Source organism: Prinia subflava, chromosome 24 (assembly GCF_021018805.1).
Source record: "Prinia subflava isolate CZ2003 ecotype Zambia chromosome 24, Cam_Psub_1.2, whole genome shotgun sequence".
Classification (NCBI taxonomy): domain Eukaryota; kingdom Metazoa; phylum Chordata; class Aves; order Passeriformes; family Cisticolidae; genus Prinia; species Prinia subflava.
Window position 1 is genome coordinate 1705832 of NC_086270.1, and position 17051 is coordinate 1722882.

The following is a 17051-nucleotide window of genomic DNA, read 5'->3' on the forward strand; positions in this document are numbered from 1 at the left end:
ATCCCCCCAGGTGCTGTTGTGGCCAAAGCTTTCCCATTCCCCTGTCCAAAGTGCTTCCATTCCTCGTGGGCCTGTCTGGGTGGCAGTGGTGGCTCCAGCTCCGGCGTCTTTGGCCCCAGCTCAGCGTCTTCGGTCCCCAAACTCCTCTGGGTGTGGCTGCTCGGCTCCACACACCCAGACCAAGCCTCAGCTTGGCAGGGAGGAGGTGCTGGCTCTGGGCACGGGCCTCGATCCCAGTAAAAAAAAAGCAAAATAAAGCTGTAGTACTTAGGAAAGTGAAACCAACACCATTTTTGCATAAATATCATCAAGGCCGTGGAGGCTAAGGCTGTTTGCTTCCTGTATTAAGTTAGTTGCCAGTTCCACACTCGTCCGTTGACCTGCCCAGGTCCCTGAGAGATTTGGATTCCTGTCCGTGGGGGCTCCAGTCCTGCAGTGTCGTCCTTCAGGCCGTCTCTCCCCGTCCGTCTGCAAGGCAGGAGGGAAGAGCCCGTCAGCCCCCCTGAATCCCAGCTCCCCACAGCCCTCACAGGCTCTGTCACACAGCCCAGGAGCTGTGTCTGTAACTCTGGGGATTTATCCCTTGGGATCCCCTCAGCATCCTGAGCAGCCAGGCTGAACCTCCAGTGGCTCCCAGCCCACGTACCTTGTGCAGGGAGGCTCTGAGCCGGCGGCTCCGCGGCGTTCCTGCCCTCCGTGCCCGCCAGCTCGCTCTTAGTCCTGCTCTCCTCCACCTTGGCATCCCCGTCAGGCACCGGGGAGCCCAATGCCTCCGCCCCCGGTGCCTTCGGGGCAGGAGCCGGCCCCGAGCCCAGCGAAGGCTTCTTGGCCACCGGAGGGGGGATCTTGCCGGGTTTTCTCTGGGCTTGTGCCTTCCCGGGGCCCTGTGGGGCGGCAGCGGCCGGGGCCGCCGAGCGCTGCCCCGAGAAATTCATCAGCTCGGCCACCAAGTTCCTCTTCAGGTCTGCCTGCGCCTCGGGGGACGAGGCCGTGTCGATCACCAGCTTCCTGGAGCTCTTGGCGAAGATGAAGCTGGCGGTGGAGGCCGGCGATTTGTTCCTGGGGGACAGCTGCCCGTCCCCGGGCGGCCCCTCGGGGCCGGGCTGGGCCGCTCTGCCCGGAGCCTCCGCGGAGGCCAAGGCGGCGGCCTTGAGGTGCACGGCGTGGTGGAGCTGCTTGGAAGGCGCCGCGTCTTGGGCGGGAGGCGGCTGCCGCGTGGACAGGGCACGACGGACGGGCTTCTGCGGGGCCGGGCGCTCCTCGGGCCCGGCTCCGGCCACGGCTCCAGCCCCGGCTGAAGGCTCCACGCTGACCGAGCGCAGCCGCACCATCTGCAGCAGCGACGGCGTGACGATGGGCAGGCTGGCGTCCTCCTTGGCCGCGGCACCGCTCTTGCTCCTCGACACCGGCTCCTTCTTGGCCTCTGCCCGCGGGCCATTGGCCGCCTTCTTAAGGCTGATCTGGGGCGGCAGCGCCGGAGCTGAGGGCGGCGGGAGAGGTGGCGGTGGAGGGGGCACGGAGGCCGTGGGAAGGGGCTCGGTGGGGCACGGAGGCTGCGGGGTCCCACTGGGTGGGTCTGGCTGCTGAGATGATGAAGATGCAGCCTCTGGCCTTGCTGTCTGCCCGTCCACCGAGGCCGAGGCGGCGTCAGGCAGGCTGCCGAGATAGGATTCATCTGGAGGAGGGAAGTCTGCCATGGACAGGTCGTGGTCTTCGGGGGTTGGCGGCGGTGGCGGGGGCCAGGAGCTGTCGGCGAGGGGCTCACTGCTGCTCTGGGGGCTCCCCTCCGCCTTCTTGGCCGGCGGGGGAGGCGGGTGGTAGGCAGGCGGTGGTGATGGCGGTGGGGACTTGCGGCTGGGCTTGGCCGAGGGCTCCTGGCCGGCAGTGCTGGGCGCTGGGGGGGCTTGGGAGGGCTGCAGGGTGAGGGCCGGGGGCTGCTGGGGCTTGGTGGGCGGTGGGGAGAAGGGAGCGGGCACCTTGGGGTGCGGCGGGATGATGAACCGGTCTGAACGACCGCTCAGCACCTCAGGGGGTGTCGGGTCCGAGGCCGAGGAGGAGATGGAGGTGAGGGAGGAGGACACGGAGAGCGCAGGCGACTGCAGGGAGCAGACCCGGTCTGGCTTCTGGGGCTGAGACTTGCCCGGGGACACAGCTGGAGGTCCCAACCCCTTGGTGGGCAGTGTGGGCGTCCCGCTCTGGCTGGAGTAGCCGCTGGAGGGGGACATGGTGCGGTCAGACCCATCGGGGCAGCTCCACTTGGCCTGGGCTTGGGGCTCCCTCAGCACCACCGTCACCCCGGGGCGGCCCCGCGAGGCCTCGGGGGAGCTGGCGCCGGCCAGGCTCTCTGAACGGAGGCTGCTGGTCTCGCTCAGCGCCGGGGAGAACACCTCATCCTCGCCCGCGGGGCTGAAGGGCTCGGGCCGCGGGGACCAGGGTGCGCTGCTTTCCCGCTGGGGCCACCGCTCGGGCCTGGGGGGCAGCCCCAGCACCTTGGGCTCCCCGTCAGCCTTCTGGTGCAGCGAGTAGGTCCTGCGGGGAGGGGCCGGGGGCTTCTTCATCTTCCTGAGGGAGACGCTGCGGGAGGAGGAGGAGCGCTCGCTGGCCAGGCTGGCCGTGTCCGAGCCCTCCGCCTGGCTGCTCGTGCTGTAGGCGGGGGACGCGCGGCCGCTGCCCACGGCCAGGAGCCCGGGGGCCGCAGGGGCGAGGCCGGCAGCGGGCTTGGAGCAGGAGCTGGCGAAGCTGGCAGAGCTGTAGATGCTGATCTGGTCGGCGTCGGAGCGCGCTGCCGCGTCCCCCTCGCCGTGCGGGCCCGCCTCGGGCTGCCGGTGGTCGCAGCCGCCCTGGGAGGAGATGGTGGAGCTGTTGGACACGATGGTCTCCGTGGACTGCGAGTGGCTCCAGTTGTCGCTGGACGAGGAGGGCTCGCGGCTGCGGGCCCCGCGCTCCGAGAAGCGGGACAGGGAGCGCACCGAGGCCGGGCTGCTGGACACGAGGCTGCAGCGGCTCAGCGTCCGCACGCTGCTCCTCGTCAGGGCCACCACGTCCACCATGGGCGGCAGGATGGCGTTGGGGATGATCTTGGACATGTAGGTGCCCTGCGGCGAGATGGACATGACGGGGCCCACCAGCATCTCCGGGGCGTTGGCGTAGGTGGTCATGCCCGGCACGGCCAGTGACTTCGGCCTCACCATGGGCGACAGCTTGGCCGCTGTCTTCCTCCCCAGCAGGCTGTCGTCGTAGTAAACCCTGTCGATGTGCTTCTGCAGGGCCGCGTCCTCCTCCAGCGCTCCCAGGCGGACGCGGGCGCCGCCGGCCGCGGGCGGGGACTGCAGCTTCCCGTCGATGGTGGGGATGCGGACGGCGTCCCCGGACACCTGCCCCCCATTCAGCAGGGGCTGCGCTGCCTGGCCGCCCCCCCGGCCCCCATCCGCCTCGGGGTGTGCCTTGGCTCCGTGGCTGTTCCTGAGACCTGGGAGCAGGGAGAGGTGACCTCAGTGTGATGCCAAGAAAAGGCAAAGAGAAATCCCAAAATTCCCCCCTTGCCCCCGAGGCTTACCCAGCTCCTTGTGGACGTGCTGGGGGATGCCCAGCACCGTCGTCCTCCTCTCCTTCCTCTTCTTGCCAGCCCTCTCAGAGGATTTGGGAAAGGAGTCGTGTGGTCGGAAGGTGGAACCTACAAGAGGTGTGGGAGGGTCCAGCTGGTGTGAGGGGCCCTGGCCAGGGTGACCCCAGTGTCCCCAGTGTCCCCAGTATCCCCAGCACTTCCCACTGCCAGGGGTGCTCTGGGATAAGCCAGGCTCAGGCACTGGAACAGCCCAGAGAGGCACCACACGAACAGTCTGAGCAGGGAGGAGACGCTGTCTGTCTGTCTGTCTGTCTGTCTGTCCATCCCCCTCACCCAGCCCCAACGCTCTGACTCAGCCAGAGCTGCTCTCCTCTCTCCCAAGGGCCCCCAAACCCGTGCGCTGGCTGCTGACCACACCAAGGCAGAGCCCAGCCCCCTGCCACACTCCCCAAGCCCCTCAGAGCCCCCGTGCCCTGCCCCAGCCGGGTACCTTTGCGCTGGATCATCTCGGAGCGGATGGACAGGGCATCCTCGGAGGTGCTGTCCGTGGCACAGGAGGCTGCCCGGCTCCGGAAGGACAGGCTGTCATCCTCCGAGGACACGCAGGACTGTGGGGACACCGAGGGCTCAGCAGACCCTGGGCTGAGGGGATGAAGCTGCCCCAGCCCCGGCCAGGCCCCTTCCCCGCCGCGGACTGACTCTGAGCTGGGACAAAAGCTCTTCCGAGGGCCAAAGGCTGAGTCAGCCACGCCGGCATCCAGAGTCCTCCCACCCGGAGCAGGGCTGGGAGCAGCCCCTGGGACCCTGCACGGCTCTGCAGCCCCCCGAGGGCAGGAGGAACGGGCTCTGCTGCAGGCAGGGAGCACCTGAAGGAGCTGCCAGCCTCGCCCCCGTGCCCAGCCCAAAATGACTCCATGGGGTTCCCAGCCCTGCTGGGAGCCAGGGCTGGGGGCTGCCATGGCTGGGAGAGGGGCAGGGACAGGCAGGACCCCCAGCCCTCCCTGGACACTGCCCCGTGCTGGACACAGCATCCCCATCCCTCCCAACCCTGGCATGGGCAGAGGTTGGGGATGAGACACTTCAGAGTTAACCTGACCCCTCCACCTCACTGCCCCCGTGGCTCTGCCCGCCCTGGGGTTTGCAGTCCCCCAATTCCCAAAGGTTAAAGGGGCTGAGAGCCAACGAGAGGCAACAGCTTGAGCCAGCACAGGTGGGTGAGGCACTGGCAGCGGGGTCAGAACCCAGGGATTGCCAAAGCTCAGCTTGGCCACAGGAGGAGGAGGAGTTTCTCCTCGTCAGCAGCCGGGGAGGGGCACAGGCACCGGGCTGGATACGGCCAACAGCCCCCAGAGTGCCACCACGTCACCCCTCCTCAGCCAGGGCTCCCAGGGGACACCAGTGGGGGAGGGACAGGGGGACAGAGGGATGCAGGCACAGGGGGAGCCCCGGCAGAGCCCCACAGGGCGGAGCAGGACGTGCCAAGGCTGAGGGTGGTGAGAACGGCTGGTCATGGGGCAAAGGAGACACCACCAAGGGACACACAGCCAGCTCCAGCCCCACAACCCCCCTGGACACGGTCCTGCCACCTCGGCTGGTTGCCTGTCTGCCCCCAAACACCACCCAGGGAGGACAGAGGAGCCACCCTGTGTCCCCTCACCCCCAGGGCACCCCAAGAGCACCACCTGGCAGGGCTCACCTGGAGGCTGTTGGTGTCCCCGTGGTCCCAGGCACTTTTGGTCTGTTTCTGCTTCTCTGTGGAGGGAAGGCAGAAGGTAAATCCCTCCAGGGGAGCCGGAGGAAGCAGCTGCCGAGCTGGCAGTGAGCTGGCAGTGACCCCTGCACAGCCCAGCCAGCGGCACTGGACTCCGGTCAGCCCCTTGCGCCTCCCACCCCGCCCGGCCAGCCAGGAGCTGGGGACAGCCCTTCCGCCGTGTCCCCAAGGCCACCCTGGGGCTGGGGACACCTACCCTGGTGCTGCAGGGACTTCAGCCCCTGCTGGGCCTGGCTGTGCAGCTCCTCCAGGTGCGGGGGCCGCGTGCTGGGGAAGAAGATGTTGTCGGGACATTCCTCGCCCGCCGTGTACTGCACGCTCAGCCGCTTCTCGCCCTCGCCCTTGGTGGCACCTGCGGGGACAGCGGGGTCAGCCGGGCTGGGGGGGACACGGCCACTCTGCCACCACAGGGGACGAGCGCTGGGAGGTGACAGCTCCAAACCGGGCGCTGGAAACACCGGGAGAAATCCCATCCCGGCCGGTCGATATCCCGGAGTCAGGATGTCTCCGCTGGTTTTGTCCCCAGCCCCGGAGCGGTGCTGGGATGTGGGGCCGCCCTCCTTCCCCAGCGCCTTCGTTAGGAGCTAACGAAGGTGGGGAATTGGCTGGGGCTGGGGGCAGCTGAGCAGGGAAGGGGCAGCAGGGCAGGGGATGAAATGTGGATGGAAGGAGGATGAGGATGACTTTCCCTTCGGAGCATTGCGTCATTGCCAGGCCTTGCTCATCATCCAGGGACTCCCGCCGTGCCCAGGCAGGCTGGGAACTGCACAGGGGAGGGAAACTGAGGCACATCCAGCGGCAGAGATCCCAGAAAACCCAAATCCCTGCTCTGAGCCCTGCTGGATGCTGAACACCCCATTTGGAGCAGCACGGAGCCTCCACTCCCTGCCTGCAGCCCCCTCCCCACGGCCACCGCCAGCACCCTGCGGTGCCCACGGCCGAGAGCCACCCTGGCATCACCCAGCCCGGGCATCACCCAGCCCTGGCATCACCCAGCCCGGGCACTGCAGCACGGTGGCACAGCCCTACCCACACGCCTGAGCGAAGCCTCAAACTCTTCCTGCCCAGAAAAAACAAAACAATCCTGAGGGAGGGAAGGGTGAGCGCAGGAAACCGTCGGGGCTGGCGGCGGCACCCCGGGCACCTGCTGCTCAGCACGGCCAGCACCGCACACCACCCCCTGTGCCCTGCGTTCCCCGTGTCCCCGGCCCCCTCAGGGCCAGCCCAGCCCGCGGAGAGACGGCCAAGCTCCGGCTCCAGCACACAAAGGAGCAGGCCTGGAACAATGGAGCCTCCCGCCCCGCCGCCATGCCGGCCTCTGCCTCCGCCAGCGCCCGCGGTGCGAGCGGGCACCGGGGCACGGCCAGCCCGGCACGGCGGGTGCTGCCGCTCGGGTTCCCCGTGCTGGTGCAAAATCCCTGCGGGGGACACAAGACACCCACAGCCCCCTCCCCAGCATCGTGTTCCTAATCCCCTTTTCTCCCCCGGTTTCGGCAGCCCCCCGCCCGACACCCCCCAAAGACGCTCAGGGCTGCCTTGCGGGGAGAGGAGCGCAGTGATTTATTCCGGGAACTTCGCGGCGGGAGCGGCCAGGGCGGGGGTGACCTTCCCTGCCCTCCCCCGGGGGTGGCAGCCCCCCTGCCCGCCGCGGGTGGGCGAGCACCCCGGGCCGTGCCGGGGGGGTCCCGGCGGGCAGGGGTTGTGTAAGGACAAGGCTCTGCTCCCTGCCTCCCTCCCCGCCCGCTGCTCACTCACCCTTCTTCTTGAAGAAAGCCAGAAGCGAGGAGAGGTTCCTGCCCATGAAAACCACCATGGTGGCCGGGGAGGGGGTCTGGTCCCGGGGGAAGGGGGGCTCCGCAGCCCCCCGAGGAGGCTGAGCCTTTTGTGCCGAGGCTGCTCTCACCCGGCGTGTGCCGGCGGGGCGGATGCCGGCGGCCCCCAGCTCCCTCCCTCCGTCCTCATCCGCACGGGCGGGAGGATGCTCGGCCAGGCGAAGCCGCTCCGGCGCAGCTGCTCGCAGGGAGCGGGGAGCAGCCCGAGCCGGGGACGGCTGCGCGCTGGCGGGAGGGGACAGTCCCAGCTGCTCCCACCGCGCTCCTCGGCCGAGGGGAAGCAAAGAGGGGGCCCCTCCTCTGGCCCCCGGCCCTCCCGCCTCCTCCCACGCACGCCACAGACCACAGGGATCTGTTCTTCCAGGCTCGGAGCCAGCATTTTTCCCTACTCCTCCCTCTCGGACCCCCTGGGACCCCCCAGGACCCTGCTGGGCACAGCAGCGCTGCAAACCAGTTGCTTGCTTCAACAACAGAGCAGCCAACTGGGAGGAACTGGGAGGAACTGGGAGGAACTCTTTTCCACCTTGGGCTATGACACAGCACAGTGTCACATTCCCCATCCTAGACTGTCCCCAGGACCCTGCCAGGACAGCCCCATTCCCGGCAGGGAGCAGAGCCAGGACAGGGCAAAGGGTGTTTGTCCTCAGGGACGGGGCCACGTCACGGTCACAAGGGCTGGCAGCACCGGGGGAAAACCAGGTCTGGGACCAGTCTAACCAGTAGCTCCAGCTGCCGGTGCGGAGGCAGGTGAAAGCAGGGGCAGAAATGCCAGGCGGTCACACAGTGGCACTGCCAGTCACTGTCCCCACCATGGAGGGGCAGTGGGTGCCCAGCGCCTGTGGGAGCTCCACGCCCCCCATTTACAGGTGTTTTACCCCAAAAGGTGAACAGCACCCAGTTTTTACCCAGCGGGCAGCCGTGTCCTTGTGCCAACCCCTCTGCCCCTGCCCTGCGGCTCCCCACGGGCTGTGCCTGGGGTTTATCCCAGCAGGACACAGCGTGGGCTGCAGACAGAGCAGCCTCACCCAAGGCAGGGCCCAGCAGGCCCCAGGCAGTGGCTGAGCAGCCCAGGGGACAGTTTGACCTTGTGAAGGGCATCTCTGTGTCCCCAGCCAGGCAGCTCTGGGTTCAGCCAGGGTTTCTTCCCTGGAATTCCAGCATGGCCAAGGCCCCAAACACCAGCAGGGCTGTGCCTGACCCTGCTCCAGCACGGGCAGGACGGGCCCTGCTGCCCACACGCTCCCCCAGAAGGTGCCGGTGGCCACGGGCAGACGTTCCCCAGCCCTTTCCATAGCACAAGTGGGAAAGGGATGTAATTGAAGGGCTGAGGATGCACAAAGCAGGTATGAGTGCTGCCCTCGGCTCTGGGCAGCCTGTCAGGAGCCCAGAAACGGCCACGGGCACTGGCAGCTGAGAGGGGCACTGCTCCTAGCTCCACAGAGATGGGGCTGCAACAGGCACCAGGAGCTCCCCCAGCAATGGGGCACAGCCCCTCCTGTGCTGCTGCTGCTGCAGGGCCCGGGCACAGCAGAGCTCCAGCCCTGCGGGTCTGCTGATGGCAGCACCCGTGGAAGCTGCTCCAGGGCTGTGAGGACATTCCCAGGTGCTGGCAGAGAGCCTGGCCCTGCTCCACCCTCCTGCCTGTGGCCCACTGCCCACTCAGAGGCCCTGGAGAACGTCCCTCAGCGAGGGAGACGTGTCCCTCTCCCGAGGGTGACACCGGTGAGGAGGAGCTCGCATGGGTGGCTGCAATATCCCAAAGGATAATCCAGGGCTGAGCCGGGGCAGGCGGCTCTGCCTGGCCACGGAGCAGCCTCCACTTCTCCCACTCCCTGCGACCTTCGCTACCTCATCATCCTCACCCAGCCGGCCCCGCCCCGGCTCTGTCAACACGCGGTGAAACCTGCTGGAAACCGGGGAGGGGACCAGGAGGGAGAGAGCCCCGGTCCTGCAGCAGAGCCTGCAGCTCCCGGTGGGCTGGGGGAGCCGCTGCAGCTGCAGCCGCTGCCGGTAGCAGCACGCCCGGTTGCAGCCGGGTTCCCGGCCCCTGTGCATTCCTTGCGGTGCATCCTGGATCGCCCGGTGCCCTCCGGGCTCAGCTGGCACACGTGCCTTGGCCACACGTGGCAGCGGGGTTCTCCCGGAGAAGGAGCCGAGGAGCCGCAGGGCTCTCAGCGATGGGAGCCTCTCACGGATGGGCTCGGAGCTGGTACCTGCTGCTGCCAGGGCCAGGGATGGTCTGGAGAGTGCAGGGCATCCCTGGGACAAGGCAGGGTGACAGGAAGGGCAGGGAACCCCAGGCCCTCAGCTCTGCCTGAGACGGGCTGGAGGGACCAGAGTGGGAACGGGCTGAGACCCCACAGAGCACGGCCAGGGCCGCCCAGCCCCATGCTGCAAACACAGCTCAGCACTGGCTCAGCTCTCACCCTGCTGCTCCTCACCTGGAAAGAGCCAGGGGAGAAAATCCCAGCCCCTGTCCCCCTCCTGGCCAGGCCTGTGCCTCCTGCGAGCAGGGGAGGGCGGGGAACATCCCCCTCTGCCTGCTCGGCGCTGCCCCGACTTGCCTGCTCCCCGCACGGCTCCTGCCCGCCCCTCCACTGACTCACCGCACAAAAATGGGCAGGGGGAGCTGCCAGGCGGGCGGGAAGGGGCTGCGAGGTCCCCCCGTCCTGCTGCTCGGCGGGATGGAGCCTTTGCCTCCCTTCTCTCCCTTTTTCCGGCAGCCAGAGCAGCGCAGGGGGCAGCCAGAAGCCCCCCTGCCCCACGGGGTCAGTGCTCTCCACTGCTCTGGGGGTCCCACTCAGCACCATCCAGGCCTGGGGGCTCCTCTGTGCCCCAGGAGTCACGAGCATGGATAACAGCAGTGGGTGCACCATGAACCCCATTCCTGAGAGCTCCATGGAGCTGTCAGGACCCTGATAGAGCTGTGCTCCAGCATCACAGAGTGTTCTGATTTGAGAGGGATTTTATCCAGCCCCTCTGCCCCAGCATCCTGTCCTTCCGCTCCCTTTGCAACCTTCAGCTCTCCAGGGTGTCTGGGAGCCTCTAAAAACAACCAACCTGTTCCCTAAATCCTTGTCTCAGCACAGGGCCCACGCCCTGGGACGCACTGCAGGGCCCTGAGCGCTGCAGGCAGGGCAGGAACACAAAAATATTGACGGTGGCTCTGGCCACACAGCCCCTGCTGCCCTGGGCCACACCTGGGGGGCTGCTCCAGCCAGCAAAACATCTCCAGCGAGCAAATAAACACCGCCCCATCCACGCTGCTGGCTCGGCTCTCAAACACCATCCCACGCAGAGGCTGAACTAAAATTAATTTCAACTGGGAAAACAAACTTGGATCGTTTTCTTCTTCCTCTGAATCACAGAGGAGAAAGCTGCCTGGTGTCACCTCAGGGAGCCAGCGGGGTGAGATCCTGCTCCGAGCAGAGCTGTGGCTCCTGTCGCCTCCAGCCATGGCTGCTGTCATGACAGGAGCACTCGGGGTTGTGCAACGGGCCCTGACCTCGCTGCTGTCCCACTCGGGCCCCACAGGCAGCCCTGAGGTGACACAGAGTGTGTCCTGCCCCCTGAGTTATCCCAGATCCGGGCGAGGGGCTGGCAGCAGACCAGAGGGGGGTCCCGGGGCAGGACCACCCCAATGCCCGGCTGTGCCTCATTCCCAGCCCCCAGAGCCTCCATCCCACCGCGTCCCCACCCCGCGCTCGTCCCCTCCCCGGAGAAGCCACCGAACAGGTTTGAAGGTAAATAACAACCTTCCCCAGCCAGGAGCCAGATCCGGGCAGGAACGTCCCGGGTGGGGAGAGCAGGGCTGCAGGCACAGCCTGCAAAGACGCGGGGCCGCAGAGGGTGACACCGGTGGCACGTATGACCAGGGGTGGGTCACCAACACCTCCTCCCACACTCCCTGGTGCCCTTCCCTCGGTGTCCCCCAGCTCCCGCGGTGCCCGGGGCTGGCTGTCCCCGGCCCGTGCCGTTCTCCCGGGTGCTCCTGCCACGGCAGAGGCGCTGCCTGTCACAGCAGGCACCTGGCTCGGCGCAGGATTAAGGACAAGACGTTGCAGGTTTTTTGCCGTGCGCGGATCCCCCGTCCTTGCAAGCAGCGCCCAACCCCGCTCCCGGCCCGCGGGGCTTTTCCAAGGAAACGCTGCGGAGGTGCCGATCCTCCCTTCGAGACCGGCACGGCCGTGTGGGAGCAGCGGGAGCAGCTGCCACCGAGATGGGGCGGGGGATAACCCAGAGCCACAGGGCAGGTCCCATCCCTGCCCCTCGGTGACGGGAGCGTGCCAAGCCGGCACGGCACGGCACGGCACGGCACGGCAGAGCCCGGAGCTGCGGCAGCCGCCTGCCGGGGACACCCGCGGGTCGCCCCCTCCCCTGGCCCGGGAGGGGACAGCAGGGAGGGCTCGGATGTCCCGCACACAGCAGGAGCTGGTTGGCGGTGCCTGCAGAAAGCGCCTGTGTAAATCTCGGCGTGTCCCCCGCCGGGATCGGCCCCTGCCCTCATCCGCCCCCCCGGGTGTTTGCGGAGCCGGCCCAGCGTGGCTCTGGCACGGAGAGAGGCTGCGGAGGGGAAGGAGCTCGGAGCTGCTCAGCCCTCACCGGTGCTGCCCCGCAGGAGCCGCGGCTGCCGAGGGGCTCCGTGCCCGCTGCTGCTGCTGCTGCTGGGGGCGCTCACAGCCACAGGTCACCCCGGGGGCGTTCGGATCCCCATCCCTGGAAGAATCCCAGGCCAGGTTCCAGCAGCCTGGGATAGTGGAAGGTGTCCCTGCCCACGCGATGGGCGCTCCAAGATCCCTTCCAAATCAAACCATTTCATGATATTTTTTTTTCCTGTGAGCCACCGGGGGGTGGCGGGTGCCGGGTGACCCCGCACCCAGCGCTCCGCAGCCGCGTTCCTGCGCCCTGACTCAGCAGGGCCCGGCGGGGAGTCCCGATAAGGAGGCGATAAGAGGCTGCGGTCTCCCTGGGGCTCAAGGACCTTCCCCGGCACGGACGGGAGGCCGGGGATGCCCCCGGAGCGAGCCAGGCCCCGCTGTGGCACGGGGGAGTGGGCACGGGGTGTCGGGTTTGGCAGAGTGGGTGGGCTCGGGCAGGGAGCGCGGCAGAGCCACCCCGGAGCCCTCGGCTGCGCCCACCGTGTCCCTGGGGACCCCTGCTCTGTCCCCTCAGCACCCAAAGGCGCTGCCCACTCCGCCTGAGGCGGGCACGGCAGGACCGAGTTCAGCTTCCAGTCACCAAAGCGACAGCAACTGGGGACACTGGTCCAGCCTCCAGCCGTGTGCAATTCCTCTCCAGCCCAAACTCCAGAGGCACCCGGGGCCTTGCAGGGGAGACGGGAGCGCCGGCGGGGCCGGTGCGGAGGGTGCCGGCACACCCTGCCCCCAGCCGGCCATCCCGGCTGCGCCCTCCGAAACGCTGAAGCGACACAATGCAAATTCTTTGGCTTTGTGGCCGCCGCGCCGTTGCCATGGAGCCGTGGCAGAGAACAAACACAACTCGCCCCGTGTTTTCTCAGCACCTTCCACCCCACGGCCTTCGGCCCCAGCGCCAGCCCTCGCCTGGCAGGACCTGCCCCGGCTGTGCCAGGGCCGCATCCCGCCCGTTCCAGGGCATCCCGGAGGGAGCAGAGCTCCTCCCAGCCGGCCCTGGGGACGGGGGACACGGTCCTGGGGCAGGGATTGGCAGGGGACACTCGAGGCTGGCAGGGGATGGAGAGGAGAGGGAGGGCTGGACAGGAATGGGGAGGGTGAAGATGTGCCGGGGGCTGCAGCTCCAGCCCAGCCTGGCCAAAGGCACCGAGCCCTTCCTGCTGTGGCAGAGAGGAGCCTGCAGCCACCCGGGGAGGAGGGATGGAGACCCTGCAGGGAAGGAGATGCTGCCCCTGCACCGCCATGTGGGACCCTCCTGCCTCAGTTTCCCCAGGCACTGAGCGATGTTCTCAGCCAGGATGTCCCAGCCCTCCCTCCCTGTGCACCTGCGGGGTCTCCCCATCCCAGGCCCCACCTCTGGGGTGGTTTTGCTCGCAGTGGTGCCCCCAGACCCTGCTCACCCTGAGGACAGCTGGGGGGCACACCTGGGGGGCTGCTGCCTGTGAAAACCGAGGGAAAGGGGCAGGAGGGACAGCAGGGCCAAGGATCCCACAGGGCTGGGGAGGGAAAACCAGTTACCACCCCTGGTGCTGCTAACCCTGCTCCTGTGTCCTGCCCACGCTCCTGCCAAGCCTCCTCCTTGGCTCAGGCTGGGCTGGGGACACGGGGACAGCTTAATGACACCAGTGGGGGGATCAGCAGCCTCGGGGTGGGGACGATGTCACCGCGGGAGCCCTCCCCTGCTGGCATCACCCTGCTCTGCTGGTGGCCCACGGAGGGAGCTCACCGGGCACCCCACGGGGGTCGCTGTGGGTCCGGGCTGGCCTGGGACCCTTTCCCTGCTCCTCGTCCCTGCAGGGAAGATCTCGGCCACGGCTTCCCCCTGAGCTTTCCAGCGGCATCCATGGAGACGGGGCATAAAGCAGCGGAGCAATCGGTGTGCGGACAGACGGACAGACAGACAGACACGCGCAGAGCGAGGGGACGGCTGGGTGGGGGGGGAGCATCCCCTGCAAACCCTCCCAGATCCGGCGAGAGGAACGAACCGCGGCACGGGGTGGGAGCGGGGGGCCGTGGAGGAAAGCGACGCCGGCAGCGCCGGGATCCCACTTGGAAAACAAATCAGTAACTAATTCAGCTGATCCCGTCCCGATAGCGCGGCCAGCCCGCCGCTGCTCCCCGGCGCGCCGCCACAGCCCTGCCTGCAGCCAGGGGGGCTCCCCCCGCTCCCCCCGGGCTCGGGGGCTGATCGGGGGCACAGAGCGAAGCCTCCCCTTCACCCCCCGCTCCTGCCCAGCGCGGTAAAAAACAACCTGCGAACTTTCCCTTCCAACTCTCCGAGCGGGGACCCCCCTGCTCCCCATCCCCGGGCGGCTCCTACCTGCCCTGGGCTTCCCGGCCCGGCCGAAGGGCCAGGAGGAGCCGGGCTTGGTGCCCGCCGGGCTCCTCTTGCGGTGCGCGTTGCCCATGAGGCCGCGGCCGCCTCCACCGCGGCCGGGTGGAGGTCACGGCGGTGCTACATGGCCGGGCCGGGCGGGCTCCGGTGCTCTCAGCCGCCGCTCCCCATCGCTCCGGCCCCGGCGGAGCCGAGCGCTCGCAGGCGGCCGTGGCGGAGCCAATGGCACGGGCAGGGAGAGGAGGGGCCTGCCGGGATCCCCAGCACCCTCCCAGCCCCATCCCTGCGGCGGGGATGCCTGGGTGATGCGGAGAGGCTGAGCGGGATAAAGGGAGGCGGCCAAACAGCGCTGAGCTCTGCCGGAGCGGGGCAGGGACCTCGCCTCGCACCTCCCCGGGGTTTGCCGCGCTGCCGCCGCTCCTGGCTGTCCCCAGCTGCGACAAATCGCGGCTACGACCCTTCCTCGCTTCGTTTTTGGGGAGGGGGGCGCCTCACCCAGCCCGACCAGGGCTACAGAGCAAAGCGCCCGAGGCCACGGGCTGGGTCCGGCCGCTGCCCAAAGTCAGGGCGAGCACCCACATGCCAGCGCCCACGCACCCTGGGGTGGGTGCAAACCCCCGGCCGCCCTCCCCACGGCCACTCCTGGCTCTGGGGCGAGTCACGAGCACCTTGCTCACGCTGCCGGCACCTTCCCGTGCCCTCTCCCGGCCCCATTCCCTGCTCCAGCAGCAGCCAGGATGGGCGGGGGACAGGCCACGGGAATTGCTGCTCCCAAAGCTGCCCACACCGCCCGGACAGGCCCCTCCACAGCCCCTTCCCCCTCCTGATTTTTAATTAGAACATTAAATGCTGCGAGGGCAGGGAGGGGTCAGCCAGGCAGGCAGTGGTGGGCAATTCCTGCTGGTAATGTTTATGTTCCTTAGGTGATTCATCAAAGGCTGGGATAAATAGGAAGGAGGGTTTTGTGGGAAAGGCACAAAACCGGGGAGGTGGTGCAAGAAAGAAAGGAAAAAAAAAATTAAAGATCAACCAGCAGCTTTGTCCTGACCTCCCAAGGTGATCAGCACCGAATTAATCTTTGGACTTCAGTCCTCTCCTCGGCAATGGGAATCTTGATGGCTCAGCTGCTCACCAGCTTGGTTGGGTGCCCAGGGCACACTCGGCTGGGCAGGGGCTGTCCCCGTGGGTTTGCTGTGGGAGCTGTTGAGGAGATGAGGGGATCCAATGGGAAAATATTCCCTATTTCCATGGCGGGCTGTGCCCCGTTCACAGGACAGCCCTTCCAGCTGGGGGCAGCGGGGATGAAACAAGGCCACGGCCACAGGAGCAGCAGATCTGAGCTCTCTGCCCAGTGGCTGTGGGACAGGATTTCTCCTCTGCTCAGCCAGGGGCATCTCCAGGCTGGGATGAGGCTTCCTCCCACTGCCCAGCAGCCTCCAGCATCCCTGGGATGTCCATCCCACCCTCCCTGTGCCATCCAGACCCCTCTGCGGTGCCCCAGGGGGCTCCTCTGCAGCCACACAGAACAAATCTCCCGGTGCAGCCCTTGTGTTTCTCTCCCTGGGAGAAACAGGGAGGCTGGAGCCTGCCCCAGATCCGGGGAGACACTTCCCCCTCCACTCCCAAAAACAGATGCCCTCCGTGCCAGCACTTGCTCAGGGAACGCGGCCACCGCCAGCGCCGAGGCGTCACCGCCCCCGGGCAGAGCTCCGGGAGGGAACCGAGCCCCGGGCAGCCCGCGGGGCCCACGTGTGCCAAAAATACCGAGCGTGGCTTCTCCGGGCTGGAGCAACCGCGATGGGGTAACCCACAGCCATGGGGAGCCCAGCTCCAGCGCCTCCTGGGCTGGATTTTGGGGGGCTGAGAGCAGCATGAGGGGCTCCAGCATCCCCACAGACCCCACTGAGCTGCCCCATTGCTGCCTCAGGGCACAACCCCCCTGGGATCTGCGGGCAGGCCTGATCTCATCCTGCATCCCAGAGCTGGGTTTTGTTGCTGTGGGCAGAAATCAGACTCAGGGAGCCTGGGGAGGGGGGACAGCTGAGCACCCCAATTCCTTGTTCTGAGTTACAGCCTCAGTGCAGCCCAGAGGGGAGGGGAGGGAGGGAGGGGAGGTGTTTGCAGCCTCCCCAGCACACCAGGGATGTGTGAGAACAGGGAGCTGCGGGCCAGAGATGCTGCTTTCCAGGCAGAATCTCTTCTCCAGGCCAGAAATCCCCGGTTTTATTCACTGAGAGAACTCTGATAAGAGCTTGGAGCAGCAGAGAGGCTGCTCAGGAGATACAGATCTGCTCAGCACAGCGTGACCGCCCCAAGCACGTCTGACCTGCCCAAAGTCACACATTCCCCTGGTCAGAGCGGCCAGCCCGGGCGTGGGGACCCCTCTGTGCTGTCACAGGGGACAGATCTGTCCCTTCTGGCGCTCCACCCATCCCTGCTGGTGCTTCTGGCACTTTCCAAACCCATCTCCGAGCAAACACAGAGCAGGAGCTGAGCTGCCTGAACGAGAAAGGAATTCAGCCCTTGTTCCCTTCACGGGGAAGTAAAGCTCAGCGAGGCAAAGGTAACACAAAAACCCCACTTGAGATCCCCAATCATTAACAGAAATACATAACCAGAAGGACTCCAAACGATTTCCTGCTCCAGCCGGAGCCCAGGCCGGCTCTGCCGATGACAGGTCCGGCTCCAGCCCGCAGGGGTGGAGGGAGCTGGGGTGGATTTTATCCTTCAGCAGCACCAGCCCAAGGCTGCGGCCCCTGCTTGGCAGGGAAATGGTTTTTCACTTCATCCCTGCCCAGCCCTTCACCTTCCAGCGGGTTGTGTTCCCATCGCTGCGGGGGCCGGAGTCAATGATGATATTGTCTTATGAAATCAGAGCTGCCTTCCACGGGGAAAT

At 67.2% G+C, this 17051-nt stretch overlaps 1 protein-coding gene across 2 annotated transcripts; it reads right to left on the reverse strand.

Annotated features, from left to right (window-relative positions):
- Positions 1–327: 327 nt before the first annotated feature.
- On the reverse strand, positions 328–14367 carry NHSL3 (NHS like 3). Of its 2 annotated transcripts, none has more exons than XM_063419208.1 (7): positions 14141–14367; positions 5533–5688; positions 5262–5317; positions 4056–4173; positions 3557–3673; positions 647–3469; positions 328–468 (listed from the first exon to the last, which is right to left on the reverse strand). In XM_063419208.1, exons 1-7 carry the CDS (start codon positions 14226–14228, stop codon positions 446–448), a joined length of 3381 nt encoding a protein of 1126 aa, XP_063275278.1. In that variant the 5' UTR covers positions 14229–14367; the 3' UTR covers positions 328–445. The 2 variants fall into 2 exon arrangements, with proteins under 2 accessions (XP_063275278.1, XP_063275277.1); XM_063419207.1 differs by lacking the exon at positions 14141–14367 and adding an exon at positions 7092–7418.
- Positions 14368–17051: the final 2684 nt, after the last annotated feature.

Coding starts and splice junctions, on each gene's coding strand:
- NHSL3 (XM_063419208.1), bottom strand. CDS start 14,228: ATGGGCAACGCGCACCGCAAGAGGAGCCCGGCGGGCACCAAGCCCGGC. Junction 5,318..5,532: donor GAAGTCCCTGCAGCACCAGG/GTAGGTGTCCCC, acceptor TTCCCTCCACAG/AGAAGCAGAAACAGACCAAA. Junction 469..646: donor TCAGAGCCTCCCTGCACAAG/GTACGTGGGCTG, acceptor CCTGCCTTGCAG/ACGGACGGGGAGAGACGGCC.